The sequence below is a fragment of the Arvicanthis niloticus genome, chromosome 3 (assembly GCF_011762505.2).
Source record: "Arvicanthis niloticus isolate mArvNil1 chromosome 3, mArvNil1.pat.X, whole genome shotgun sequence".
NCBI classification, from domain to species: domain Eukaryota; kingdom Metazoa; phylum Chordata; class Mammalia; order Rodentia; family Muridae; genus Arvicanthis; species Arvicanthis niloticus.
In genome coordinates this window covers 112,248,994-112,263,370 of record NC_047660.1, presented here as the reverse complement: position 1 = coordinate 112,263,370, position 14,377 = coordinate 112,248,994, and the positions used below count along the sequence as shown (strand labels likewise).

Sequence of the window (14,377 nt, the reverse complement as noted above, 5' to 3'; positions counted from 1 at the left end):
AATATAAACTACACTACGGAGAGGCTGAAGAGATGGCTCAGTGGTTGAAAGCACTTGCAAACCTGAGTTCAGTTTCCAGCACCCACATCAAGTAGTTCAAAACCGCCTTCAACTCCAGCTCCAGAAGGTCTAACATCCTCTTCTAGACAATGTGGGTACCTGCCCTTAGGGGGCAAATACTCTCCCGGAAGCATACATGTATCCATGTAATTTAAAATAAAACAAGATCTTTAAAACGAAAAGCATGCCTATAGAAACACTTAAGATACCTAATGATGTACTTGTAACTTTGTTATATCGTCAGTCGACGACCTTAGGAGCCAGTCCAGAGGTACAGCACTTGACTAGCATGCACAAAGGCTGGGATTTGATTCCCAGTACCACTGTCATGAATAAACAACACAGTCTTATGTGATTTATCTCTATTCATGTCTGAATTAACCTAGACAATAATGATCAAGATTTAATTTTAAGTAATTACTCTGGAAGGAAAGAGGATTTAATTGTTCTTCCATTGTAGATTCCATGGGAGGAAGGCAGCAGGGACCGAGGGTAAATATAAAATCGTAAGTTAACAAATCATTTGACCAATTAAGTTTTTATTAACTGGATCATTATGAAGACGGAGCGGTGACTATCATAAATCCTTCAAAACAGGTCCCTTACCTTATCCACAATAAGTCTTTGTTCTCACAGAGGCAGCTCCCTAAACACATTTCTCTGTGCATTTTAACAGAAAAGCCTTTACTTGATGGCAGTGCTAGTAAGAACCCCGTGCCTCCAGCAGACACAGGAAATCAACAACAACGAGGAAGGAGTCTCTAAACCTGTTGGTGCATGGGCACAAGGAAGTGCTCTGGAGAGGCAGCAAGTTCTAACTATATACTCCTCACATATATAATTATAATACAAGTCTCATTGACACACATATATATGTACGTATACATGTATATGTGTATATATGTTTACACACATATACATATATATGTATGTATGCATGTGCATGCAAGTGTGTGTGTGTGTGTGTGTGTGTGTGTGTGTGTGTAATCCATTTTCAGCATCAAACCTAGGCCTTCAAGTGAGCTTGGCTCACTGTTATACTTACTTTAATCTGATTTTAAATTCTAAGCCTCATCTCATATTTTAAAAGTTAGAAATGATAATATTTATTTAAGAACTTTATAATTTATTCCTGATATTTCATCAAATGGTGACTTACCATTTACTTTCAGAAAATAAATCCCCTAATACCTTCCTGTAACCAAATTGGGTTGAGTATCATCAAATGTGTATAATTATACACCCACCATACAGCATCATACAAATATAGACATAATTCCTTCCCACCGGCTTACTACCTAAGTCATTTGGGTCCCAGAGGTGCTGGGAAGGAGGAGGGTATTTGCTCTGCTACTGCCAAATTCTGATGCTCTCAATCCCTTCCTCATCCTTGTGGGTTGCATAGCAACCGTGAATCAGACACAGCCTGAATTAGATGTCTTGCATCCTTTAGGTTGAAGGTGGGGACTTGGCAGAGGAAATATGTAAGTTCAGACAGCTGCCTTTGATTCTCTGCAGCTTGTTCCTTTCACATGACCCTGAGAGGAAGATCGAACCTTGAATACTGATTTAGGCTTATTTCCTTTTGAGTCTCCAACATTTGCCTTTGTTAACTCTATAGCCTTTTCCAGTTACGTTCAGTGATATGAGGCCAGTGGAGATCAAATGTTAAACACTGCCAGAAATCATCTCACGTTCTCAGACTTGTGAGGACTGATTTCTCTCTGAGTTATCAAGGAAGGGGAACAAAAGTAAAATGTGCCACCTTACTTATTCCTTCCTGTGAGTGGAGTAAAAGTTGCATTTACGTCACGTGCATCGCTGTAGAATTATTGAAACCAACCACCAGTGTTCACATATCCCTATTACTAATTAACAGAAAATGTAGGTAGACATATCCAGGGTCCTGCTTTTCTTCCAATAACTAACAAAGAGCTAAATAAAGGACATTATCTCACAGGTACAGGGCACTGGGTTTCTTCCCTGAATCCTGATGTGCAGAGTGAATGAGAGTACGCAGAGCAGTGGGACTCACCAAGGTCGTCTATCTGTTTCAGGAGTTCGACAGCATCGAGTCCCACGGAGAACTTCACAAAAACTTGCACAAAGGGGTTCCGTAGAGTATTCTAAAAATTAATAATAGGAACCAGTTTCAATATGAGAAGAAAACATGTTTAATCACTGTCACTCCGAACACAACCTTGGAACAAAGAAGCAGACATCACTAGGCGTTATTAATGTACCTGCTGTGGGCTCACTCACGCACCATGATTTGAAAGAATGAACTTTTGTCTTTAACACAAATTGCTCAGATTTCTAAAAGTGCCTTGAGGGGACCATAATTATTTTTAACATCAGAGAATTATATTCAATTAAATAAAAATTTTCTCAGTGCTAATAAATTATTTCCTTTTAAACATATATTATAAATAATGTGTTTCAGGGTGCATTTCATTCTCCAGAGGTTTAAAAAAAAAAAAGGCAACTTGTGACATTCACAAGGTCTGCATAGAGTCTGACCTCACAGCTGTTTTGTATTCTAGTTTTTCATCCCCAGCTGCGAGGCCTCCTATTTCTGGCTCCAGGTTATCTTTCTGTGAAGTGGGGAATAAATGACTAATCAGAAATGTCAGTGTCCATTATTGTAACACCATTCTGCATTGTACATGGCCATGGAAAGATTCATCAATAAAACCAACCTAACCCACTGAAACACTGATAATTTAAAATAATAATTTATTTACAACATTAAGGCTTCTGTGGCAATTTTCAAACCTAAGGGACACAGCTTTCACTAAGTACTCATCATTAGCTCTTTTCGCTGTCAAGACGACACTATGAAGATTTTTACCACACCTCAAAGTGAGCAGTGTTATTACCATCTTGTTTATATCTTACTTGGCAAGTGTGTGCGTGCTGCGCGCATGCGTGCGCACCTTTGCTAAAGATGGAACCCAGAGCCTCCGTACTGTGGAGCAACCATTGTATAGCATGTCTTGTCATCTGCTAATGCCTCCACTGTCAAACTTGCTGTGCACTCACAGAACTAAGTTTTTCCTTCAGAACTGAGAGTAGCAATTTATCATTCTCTGGAGTAAAGATACTTGAGTTTAGCTGGTAATCCCACTGGGAAGATGGTCACCGAGGTGCTAATAAATTCTGCACTTTGGAACTGTTGTTGGGTACGGTGCACATCCTTTGGTAATTCAGAAACATCACTATCTGAGACTCGCCAGGAAAGATCCACTGTGAATGAGTAGTTGAACTTAAAATAATTATTTCATTAATTGTTCAATTGAATAGTACATTGTGGGGACCATCTTTAATGAAAAATACCCTTCATTTTATAGTTATCAAACATATCAATGTTTTTATATTTATTTTCTAATTCACACTGTAAATGTAACTATGCATTGATTGTTACTCAAAACAAACCAAAGAAAGCAGCTCCCAGGAACAATTTTCCTGACAAACATTCATGAAACAAATCGTTCATCTGGGTTTCATTTACATGGCATGATGGTAAAGACAGGAAAGGATATATATATATATATATATATATATATATATATATATATATATATATTTTTGCCAAAATATTCTCGGGTTGCATCAGTTTTATAGGGGGCATCTCTTGGTGGTGCAAACCACTTCCTCTTGAGTATCTGTAATACTATCATTCCTGCAGATTCTTTTATCCAGCTGATCACAGGCTAGCCCTGCTGCTTGGTCTTCAGTTGTCAGATGTCCTGTTTGCGCCTGAAACATTTCCCTACACTGTTTTCCGTATCTTCAGAAGACCTTGCTTCTTTTTATCAGAATCCCAAACCATGCCTTTCAAAGTAAAGTGCAGAGGGCTGCAACGTCAAATCTGTGACTATACTAGCATGAACATTAAGAGTGGCCGAGTGAAGCTCAGATAAATTTGTAAGAACCCAATTTATTAGAACATTTTTTTCTAGGCGTGCCTTTTGTTTCTTTACAAAGACTTGAATTTAAAACACTTACCCATCTACTCCCATAAGAGCACCTCATGTGCAATCTATGCCTCAACTAAAAAACTCCTAATGTTGAATGCTCTCTAGAATATTAATACGTTAGTAATTGTAAACACATTAACTATCAAAGAATAATTTTTAAAAGAGATAACAAGCATATCTATAGCATATTAATTATAATCATTTAATAAATAATTATAGCACTAGTTACAGTTACATCTGTGTGGCAGAGCTCCCATTTCTAAGGTAGTAAAGAGATGAGAGCATCTCGAGGGAAGGGCATGGTTATAAATGTGAAGAATGAGAATTCTGCTATCTTATCTCAGACCCTGTCTCTGGAGAGGAGGTTATTCTGATTTATTGTATATGAATGCTAAGTTACTATCTTCACATAATCAAAATGATTAAAATATCAACGAATTGTAATTCCCAGTAAGGTGTATGACAGAGTGATCCAGTACCTGGAGCATTGGAATTGTCTGGTTTAGCAGGTGGAAGGAATTCATGAAGATTGGTGACTTATCCATCCACTCCTGAGATTTTTCTCTTAATTCTGCCAGCTGTCTCAGAGTTACATTGGACTTAACAATGAAGAAACAAGAGAGATATGGTCAATTTGTATCTTTCATGTATTTCAATATAAGACTTTTTTTTGGTATATTAAAAACAACCGCATTAAAAGGTAGAGTTGGTTAAAAAAAAAAGAAAAAGAAAAGAAAAACCATTGTCAGATTATTTCCATGTGTTCAAAGCTTCAAATGATATATCTTATAAGGACCAAAATCATTTATTAAAAATTCTTGGAAATTTAGGGTTTGCTTCATGTCCAATATGAATTTGTGATCAAAATGGAAGTATCCCCAGAGTACTCACAGGGTTTTATTTTTATCAATGTCAAATTTAACATGTCAATATTAAATAGCAGCAAGTTCACGTGCATAGGGAGGACAGTCATCTTAAATTACATGTTCTAAGTTAGAAAACAGGATAAGAGAGATGTGCCTGATTCTTCCTCCTGGGAACATATACATCATAGCCATTTAGGAAACCAATCTGACAAGAGCTATTCAGATAAAATGCGGCCAAGCATGGTGGTACATGCCTATGATGTCAGCACATGCAAGCTGAGGCAGGAAGATCCTGAACTCTCAAGGATTTCATGAGCTACATAGCAAGACCCCATCTCAATAAAATAATAAAACAAAGCAATAAAATACTCTTCAGCCCTCCGATCTTAAACCTTAACCTTATTGAAAGAAAACAGCATGCTGCAGTGTATATGCAGTGTGTTCTGTTGGCCACAGTGTTTGCATTAGCACAAAACTAAAAATGTACCTTGGAAATAAAATGAATGGCCAGCAACTTTGAATTAAATAAATGTATTTTATGTTATTAAGACATTTCTTGAAATGTCTTTAAAAAGCATAGAATTTAGCTAGCTCTATTGAGTTGAAGGAATTTTTTTTACTATATAAAAGAGAGAAGATGTAAGTCTAGCATAAAAGGGTGGGTCCACACTGACAATGAGAGTGACTCACTTACACAAAATTATGTGATGCTCACATCCAGTAAGACAAATAAAATGTTAAATCACAAACATTCAAAGCAACAGCGCTCAGCGGAAACCTGTGCATTTTACATAGCCCCAGAGAAACGTTGACTCACACCAGCTGTGATTGAAGGCAGATTTTTTTTTTTTGCCTTCTTTAGTTTTTCAAAGAGTTGATATGTAATTCAAACTATTATTTCTCTTTTGAGAAGGGTGTCAACCTCCAAAGCCTCCCGTCTCAGCGTCAAAGCACTGGGTCTACATGTGTGCTCCACATGTCTGTCTTCAAGTCAACCTTACTAACCCTTTCTTTTCTTTTCTGTGGTATGAATTGAACTCAGGGCTCTGTGCACGTCAGACATGCACTCTACCATGGAGCGCCATGCCCACCCCTTAAAGCCAACTTCAAAGTGACAAGATGTTATTATAGTAAACTAAGGCAGGTGGTAGGTGCAGGTCCTGATGACACTGTCCTCAAGATGTGTCATTGATGAAAGTAAGAAATATTAAACCATGCAACCAACTACGAAGTCGAGAATCTATACTTTAAGGACTATTTTTATTTGAATGAATTATATACTCACCCTTTTCTTCTTTCTAGTGTGATTTTTTCATATGCTTCTAACATTTGACATTCATTGAAAACTTTTTGGCTTTCTTAGATGCAGTGAAAAGCCTGAGCTGTAGCTGTATCTAATTTTATCCCCAAATGTCATATGGTTCATTTCACCAAGAACTCCCACCTGCCATCACCTGTATCCAATGCCATGCACACCTAACTAGGGCCAAAGCGAGGAACTGCCAAGAGTTTCCAAAAACCACAAGCAATGATGATGGCAGAGAAGACATAAGCCAGAATCATCTAAAATAAATTTAGGAGTTGACTACGTTAAAACAGAACTGGTACCCCACATAGACACATTGAGTTTAACAACCAAACCTTTTCCATAATAGCCTTCGTAGTTGGGTTATATGGTGAATATAAAATCTTTCCCAACAACATGGGTTTCAAGAAGGCCCAAATCACAGGCCCAGCAGGCATGTTAATGATGTCTTTGTAAAGGGAGAAGCAAAATGGTGCTGGAAATAAAAAGCAAAACAAAATAATCCATCAGTCAATTAATATACACAATTAATATGCAACAATCATTGTAATTTAGGGGAGAGCCAAACAATAATTTCTAGGCACACATTCCAGATCTACTTATTCATGGAGACTGGGTAAAGACTATATAGCCTAACATTTATGTCTTAGCACTTTCTACATTGGTCACAGATATGAAGCATCTGGTATTGATGCAAGAGAGCAGAATAATAATTGTTCTTTAGGTGTGGAAGTTTAAGTTGACAAGCCAGCCTAGAATAAATAATGGCATTTGGCCAAGAAGAAATACAAAGATTTCAAACCATATTTCAGAATTGCTTCTAACATAAACATTTTACCACCACTTAATTTTCTAAAAATACACAAAAACTCTACTCCCAGAATGGAACCAGATATGTAAGAGACATTCATAAGTTTATGTTGAATGAATAAAGAGATGAATGAATGCGCCAATCCAATTGCTATACTAAACATCCATATATCACCCGGAAGAGTTTCTCAGATCACATTTTGCATCTCAAAGTTTATAGATCAAGTGAATGGCTTTGATATGCCGCTAAAGAGTTCTGCTCAGCTGCACACAGGCAGCTCTGCCATATGCCACATAAACGTCGAATGCTAGAAAGCTAGGGGGGAAAATTGACCCAAGCAAATTTAAAACAAGCTTTTGCATTACGTACTGGCAAGAATTCATAGCCACAACCTAAGGATGCTGTAGCCTACAGCCACACAGAGCTGTTCAGGCCAACAACAATGTTGTCAGTGATGAGGTGCAGATGTATGGTGGTGTCCTACAGAATAACGTCACCTGAGATATAGTGTCTGGTACTCTAGGGTGTTATGATGTTCACATAATGACCAAGTAGGTGATTTTATCATTAGGTAATGACACCTTTCTCAGTTCACGTGTCTAGTACTAAAGTGATCTATGACCCTTCATTCTGTTGCTTAAAGAACCCAATAGCTCTGAGACCTCCAAGTTCAGTGACCTTGGGCAGGTATTTCATTATCTTTGGGCTCCACTCCCCCTCAGTAAGATGCAACAGGGCAGACATTACTTCATGGGGTTGCTGTGACCAAGGCATGAGTTAACAGGCAGAACACGAAGTGAATCCTGCACAAGTGTTTTCTATTTTTATTCTGAGGTAAAATTAATACTTCATTTACCATGAAAAGTGGAGACAGAACATGTAATGCTCTTGTCATTAAGAATAATTATCATGACTAATTTGAGGTACACTTACTAGCATTTAAAGGAATCCCGTATTTTGAAGCAATTTCTTCTTTAGTTAGTTTATAAGTGAGAAAATCCTTGGTGTGGTTGCCTTTTGGCTTCTGGGAAGAAGGCAGCATAGAAGTTAAGTACTCAGTGGTAATCCCTTGGGAACACAGAGCTTGGGAGATGGTACTGAAAGATCCTGCCGGCGTGTTCATCCTGGTGCTTCTGTACATGGCCTGTGAGACAATGTTCAAAGAGTTATTAATGTTACCAGAGTTACACGTGCTCATAGAACAAGAAAGTGGTAGCACTCAGAGCTTCCTTAACTTCTTTAAAGTGTGCCTTGCAAACCTAAACAGAGACTGGCAAGCCTCACTGGTTTAAGTGCCAGATGTGGCTAAACGTGGGAGTTTCTCCTCTTGCGAGTGTCTGTCTTCCATGTGCTAGACCCGTAGCTGAACTTATCGCACCCAATCTTAAATAAAAGCCAGCTTGACAGGAATTATTTCTCAGGAAGAACATTACTGAGTGACTCTTCTACCTGTGTTAATGGAACACTCCTGGGCAGATGCATTTGTCTCAGGGATCTCATTTTGTCCAGCAGTGGGTGTGTGCCGGAAGCCAACTGATTGAGAATCTCTCTCAGCCTTATGAAAAGTTCCATCATCCTTTCCATTGGCTTTTGATCTTTCCGTGGGAAAAACACCTAATGGAAAGAGAATGAAAATGAATGATTTATGTGGAGGCACCGGAACCTTGTGGATACTTGGTAAGATTATAAAACAGAACAGCCTCTTTGTGAAATGTTTTGGAAAGCCTACTGATCAGCCAAAAGGAGATACTCACCAAACAAGCCAGCCATTCCATTTCTAGATAGTTGCCCAAGCAGAGGGAAGACATAAACCAACATAAAGGCCACTATGCAAACATTTATAGGGATTTTTTTTTTTCCTTACAGCAGCAAAGAAGTGGGGGATGGGAACAATCCGCCCACATTTGTCTTTAAAATACAATATAATTTGGACATATAAAAATGCTGATACATGTTACGACATGTATACAACTTGAAGACACTATACTAAGTGAAAGAAGCCAGATACACAGACCAGATACTACGTGATTGATTCAACTGATGCAAAAGGCAAAGGCATAATTTGAGACTGCACACATTGGATGCCTGACCTCTCGGAGGGAGGATAGAAATGCTACCATTTAGGGGAATACTACATGGTCTTAACTGCTAAGCCATCCTTCCAGCCCCCAAATGAGCTATTTTCAATGTCAGAATGGTAAACGTCTATTGTGCAGTGCCTTGCATATGTGCATGCCATTGCTCTAAAAGCCGTGTTCCTAACTACACATATACAAATAAATAAAAGTAAAAAATTAATCAAGCACTCTAAGAATAAAAAGAATAAAGAGGTTCTAGGCAGAGGGAAAAAAAAGATGTGTGAGGTCTCTGAGGAAGAAGAGCTCTTTGGAGCATCCAAAGCCAAAAAGGTCACCATGGCACACACAAACACACACAATCTGTGAAGCTGGCCGTGTGTGTGTGCCTCTCTGCTAAGATCTCAGCAATGAAGATACATATGGGCAAGGAAGGGGTGAGTGCTACGGGTGAATAGTCAGCGTGAACTACCTGCTCTTCAGATCCTGTAAACTGTGCTTTGGGGTGATACCACACGGTAACCATGGGCCTAAGGATGGCTGAGTAGGCGGTGATTCCAAATGGGGAGTGTGCAGATCATAAGCCTCTGGTACAGGACAGGGGGCTTTCCCAGGGGGGTTGGGAACGGAAACCACTAGCCGTTTGTAAAGAGAGTGTGCAGAGTCGCTCCGACAAGCAGGGACATAAGGTCACACTTTTCAAGGGTCACTCTGCTGCTTGGGAGGTGTTGGGATAGGATGGAGAAGTGCTATGGTGGATGTAGCATGGACAAGAGTGAGATGAAATGCATGCACAGAACATAGTAAACCACAACTAATCCTAAAGCATTTCTATCCCCCTCAGCTGCTGGGTTTTCTAATATTTAAGCAGGGAAAACCATGTTTTTCTCAGCCTTTTGCCTGCCATTGGATCTCCTTCCCCTCACAAGACTGCCTGTTTGGGTTTCAGTGGAAAAAGATATACTTGGTCCTGCTGTGACTGGATGTACAGGGTAAGGTGGTACCCAAGGGGGGGCTTCCTCATCTCTGAGGAAGTAATGGAGGGGAAAGGATATGTAAGGGCAGGATGGGGAGGAGAGGATGGAGGGAGGTATGATCAGAATGTAAAGTGAATAAATAAATAAATGGAATTGAAAAATAGTCTGCAATTTTGACTCAAGTATAGACTTTGGTGGAGAAATGTTTTCAGTTTTCCAGCTTGTACTTTTCTCTTAGTTCTGTGATGAGTGAACACTTTCAGAGCATCTGCTCATTGCAGTGGAGTTTTGATCACTCCTCTCCATGCCAACCAGGCCATAAATAATGGTTGCTTCTTACTAAACTGATGAAGGAAATGCAAACATTTGCATATTGAAAACACCCCCAAAGAATCTTATATATTTTTGCATTTAAAGAAAATCTTTTCAGTGTGTGATTTTTTACTTGCAATTTTTAAACAATATTTCTTTAAAAATTTAACCTTTTCTTTTAATAAGTTTTATTTGTTTTTTTATTTGTGTGTGTACCTGTGTGTGTACGTGTGTGTGTGTGTGTGTTTTGCCTGCAATTATGTCTATGCAGCAGTATGCAATGCCTGCAGAAGCCAGAAGAAGGTATCACAGCCCCCTGTGATTGGAATTACAGATGATTATGAGTTGCCATGTAGGTGGTAGAACCCAGGTCCTCTGAAAGAACAGCCATTTTTCTTAACCATTGAACCATCGTCTCCAGCTCCCAATCTTCATTTTTACTGTACTAGATAATGCTTATTGTAAAATAAGAAATAATAATAGATTTTATGTTATAATATAAATAATAAATATTGATAGGCGCTGTTTATTTTAGAGCAAAATAAGACTTCTACCAGAGATCTTGTATTGCAAATGTGAACATGGGCTCAAAAATGAAACTGGTCACCAAGCTTTATCAATATTTACTTTGTATATTTAAAAGCAAGGTAAAATAACATATTTATTTTTTACACTAAACTAACATGGAAGCTTATTCACCAGTGGCAACTTGCCTTGTATGTGAAATTGTAAATGTCTAAGTAGTGCAGAAGGGTGAGTCCGATGAGATAGGACTGGTGTGATCTCTCTGGAAGGGGCAGCTTGCAGAATTCCTTCATGGCATCTTCCAGTTTGGGGTTGGTGATGTTCGTATCACATGAGTGCAACCAGAATACACGAGAAATTATCTGTGAATAGGAGGAAGAAAACTATTTTAGTTATGAAGCATTTGAGTACCCTCTGTTCACTTTAAGAAAGTTGCTGTGTGTGTGTGTGTGTGTGTGTGTGTGTGTGTGTGTGTGTGTGTGTGCATGCACTCTGTGATTTAGAATGTGACACACGGTCCCTAGGAATGAAATGACTCTTTTAAAGCATCAACCACTATATTGTTCTCTTTATCCATTTTCATGATGGTGTGATGTGTATGCTTGTGTGTATGTATCTTTGTTTGTGCACAACACAGATGTGACAGGGTGAGTGTGCACACAGGTGCCCAGGGATGTCAGGAATCATCCTTCATCCTCCAACCTTATTCAACAAGGTGAGGTCTCTCAGTCAAAATCAGACATCACTGACACATACAGCTATTCTTGCTATCCAGCTTGCTTTGAGACCCCCCAGTCTTTAATTTCTGGTGCTGGAATTATAAGTAAGACATTATGCCTAGTTTAGGGCATTCTGGGGATTCGAAGCCAGTCCTCAATTCTGTGTCACAAATACTTAATCACTGATACATCTTGCCAGGTGTATAAGGCACCAATCACTATTAATAAGACTACAGAGAACCCAGAGCTCACTAGAAAACACAGGAAGTGTGATGAGGGAAAGAGGCAGGTAGAAAATTCACAAAGAAAACCAGAGTTTTCCTTGCACAATTGGATACAAAACAACAGTAATAAACAAATAAACAAACAAACAAAAACAAACGGTTAGGAGTCAGTCTGGGGAATGACTAGCTTAGGAGTCATGTTTATTTTAAGCATCTATTCTTCCTAAGTTTCGGTTGCATCCTATTTTGATGATTGCTTACTCTAGAGCTTCAGAGATAAAGGTCAAAGAAGAGGAGGAAGAAGAAGAAAAGAAGGGGGGAGAGGAAGAGGAGGAGGAGGCAGCCCTGAATTACACACCAATTACTAACTGCAGATCCTAGGTAGCCATGTATACACATTGAAGCTTGAGAGGAGAAGGCAGGTCAATGGGAAGGTGTCATCTCTATTGATGGCAGATAGAAACAAAGACAACTGAGGTTGCAAAACATTTTCTCCTTCTTTAAAATACCAATCAGACTGTGTGCTCTCTATTTAGGCTTTCATTCACTAAGATGGCTCTGCTCTTCATAAGCCAAGCACCTGATTACAAAGGTGACAGCTTTGAATCAAATAAGCAAAAGACGAGATCAAACGGAACAGGTGGGTGGGTATTATTTGCTAGCAGGGGAGGAAGAAAAGCCAAGGCAGAGCAGTTTTAAGTTGTGTGTAGGGAACTAATCACAATGACAGCAGCAACTTAAATGTCTCCCAGAGGGACCCTTCTATGAACTTAATCTAGTTTTGGTTAATAACTGAGTTGTGCTTAGAAATGACACACTCTGTCGCATGCAGCCATAAGCTGTGCAGTTCTTTGGGAAAATTTTTATGACACTTCCAGACAATGGCTTTGGAAGTGGGATAAAAGACAAGACATTTTGAGTGGAAAACTATATTATCAGCTAAGAAGAAAATTACAGTACTTATTTTCACAGCCAAAAACCAAAGTTTAACTATAACCACAAACTTTCCCAGAGTTCCAACACAACATCTATCATTTTTAATAAGTCTCTCCCTTGGGACTTTAGAAAAGTAGAAGTGAATATTTCATTTTCTTTTTATTACAACGAAGGGTGAATGTCTCTATGCACCCCCCTAACTTGGTTTCTGAAGTTTGGCCTTGATATCCTTGAAGGAGATCAGCTAATGTTATTATAATTGTGGATACACAATTACAAACGGTTTAAGAACACATTCTGTGGGGGTTGGGGAAGGGGAAGTACGGAACAAAAACAAGGGATGCAAAGATAAACACAAAGTATTGACACATGAAGACATTGCTTCAGAATTTCTCTTCTAAGGCTGAGGATGAAGCTTAGTGGTAGGTCCAGCCTTCACACACACACACACACACACACACACACACACATACATATGCACACACATACACATACATATGCACACATACACACAAGTGCACACATGCGCACAAAACACATACACACATACTCACACATGTGCACACACACACACAAGTACAGAATACTTCAATCTTCACTTAAGATTTAGACTTTTTTTTTAACCATTTGCATGGAAAATTGATCAGAATCACATGCAACTTCCTGGTGCCTTGTTGATAGATACTTAAAATACTAAGTGCTACAAGTTGCCTTTAAGTCCAACCATGAACCCTTACCTCGGCTCTATTGTCTGGGATGGGAATGGCCAGCAGCTTGTCAATACTGGTGTTGGACATCCCTATTGCCCTCAGATCTTCTTTCAGCAAATCTATGTTTTTAAACATTTCTATTAATTGACCTGTAAAGAAAACACACACATACACGTAGTTGACACATCAGTTTTAATGCCACTGTTTTTACAGTTTGTGTTGTGTACACTAACACAACTTCTAGATTAACATGTATTGAACACGCACGCCTCGCCAGAAGCAGATGGCTCTCAGTTTTGGCAAACTTTGCATCTTTAAGATCTATCTCTGTCTCATTTGCATTTGCACTTCTGATGTCATTAACTTGAGTTAACAGATTGGTCTAGGTTGTAATTTTTCTTTAGGTGTCCACAACCCAAGGTTGATCCAAGAAAAATAGGGTTTCTTCACAGACTTTGATCATATAATCCACAAAATAAATACATCTCCATTTGATTTAAACCATCACTTAATTTCAAAGTGCTTTTTAACCTAGGAGCATATGATGGTTTCAATTTGAGGATAGACTTGATAAATCAACTACAAGATATTCGTCCTTAATTTGTCCCAGAACTCTATAGATTATAAATGGCTTTTAGAATCTTACACTAGTTGTACATCGAATGTTTGTAATTTCAAGCTCTTTAAGGATGACAATTGTAATTATTTCACATTTGGGCCAGTTTAGACATGGTAAACAATATTTTTATTTTATTTTTAGAAGATTGTAATCTCTGTTCTGAAAACAACTTTTGTTTGTTTTAAAGCATTTTTTAGATTTATTTATTTTTATTTTATATGTATAGGTATTTTGCCTGCATGTATGTCTGTGCATCA

The 14,377-nt window shown here is 38.5% G+C and overlaps 1 protein-coding gene across 1 annotated transcript in view; it reads right to left on the bottom strand.

The window, feature by feature from the left end:
- Abca12 (ATP binding cassette subfamily A member 12) overlaps positions 1-14,377 on the bottom strand; it is a 165,416-nt gene that overhangs the window by 55,374 nt on the left and 95,665 nt on the right. Inside the window, exons 14-20 of the mRNA XM_034498585.2 lie at positions 13,529-13,650; positions 11,101-11,274; positions 8,473-8,637; positions 7,957-8,167; positions 6,548-6,687; positions 4,520-4,639; positions 2,096-2,186 (exon numbers count right to left, since the gene is read on the bottom strand). Coding sequence (XP_034354476.1) covers positions 2,096-2,186; positions 4,520-4,639; positions 6,548-6,687; positions 7,957-8,167; positions 8,473-8,637; positions 11,101-11,274; positions 13,529-13,650 — 1,023 coding nt within the window. The remainder of the gene's footprint in view (positions 1-2,095; positions 2,187-4,519; positions 4,640-6,547; positions 6,688-7,956; positions 8,168-8,472; positions 8,638-11,100; positions 11,275-13,528; positions 13,651-14,377) is intronic.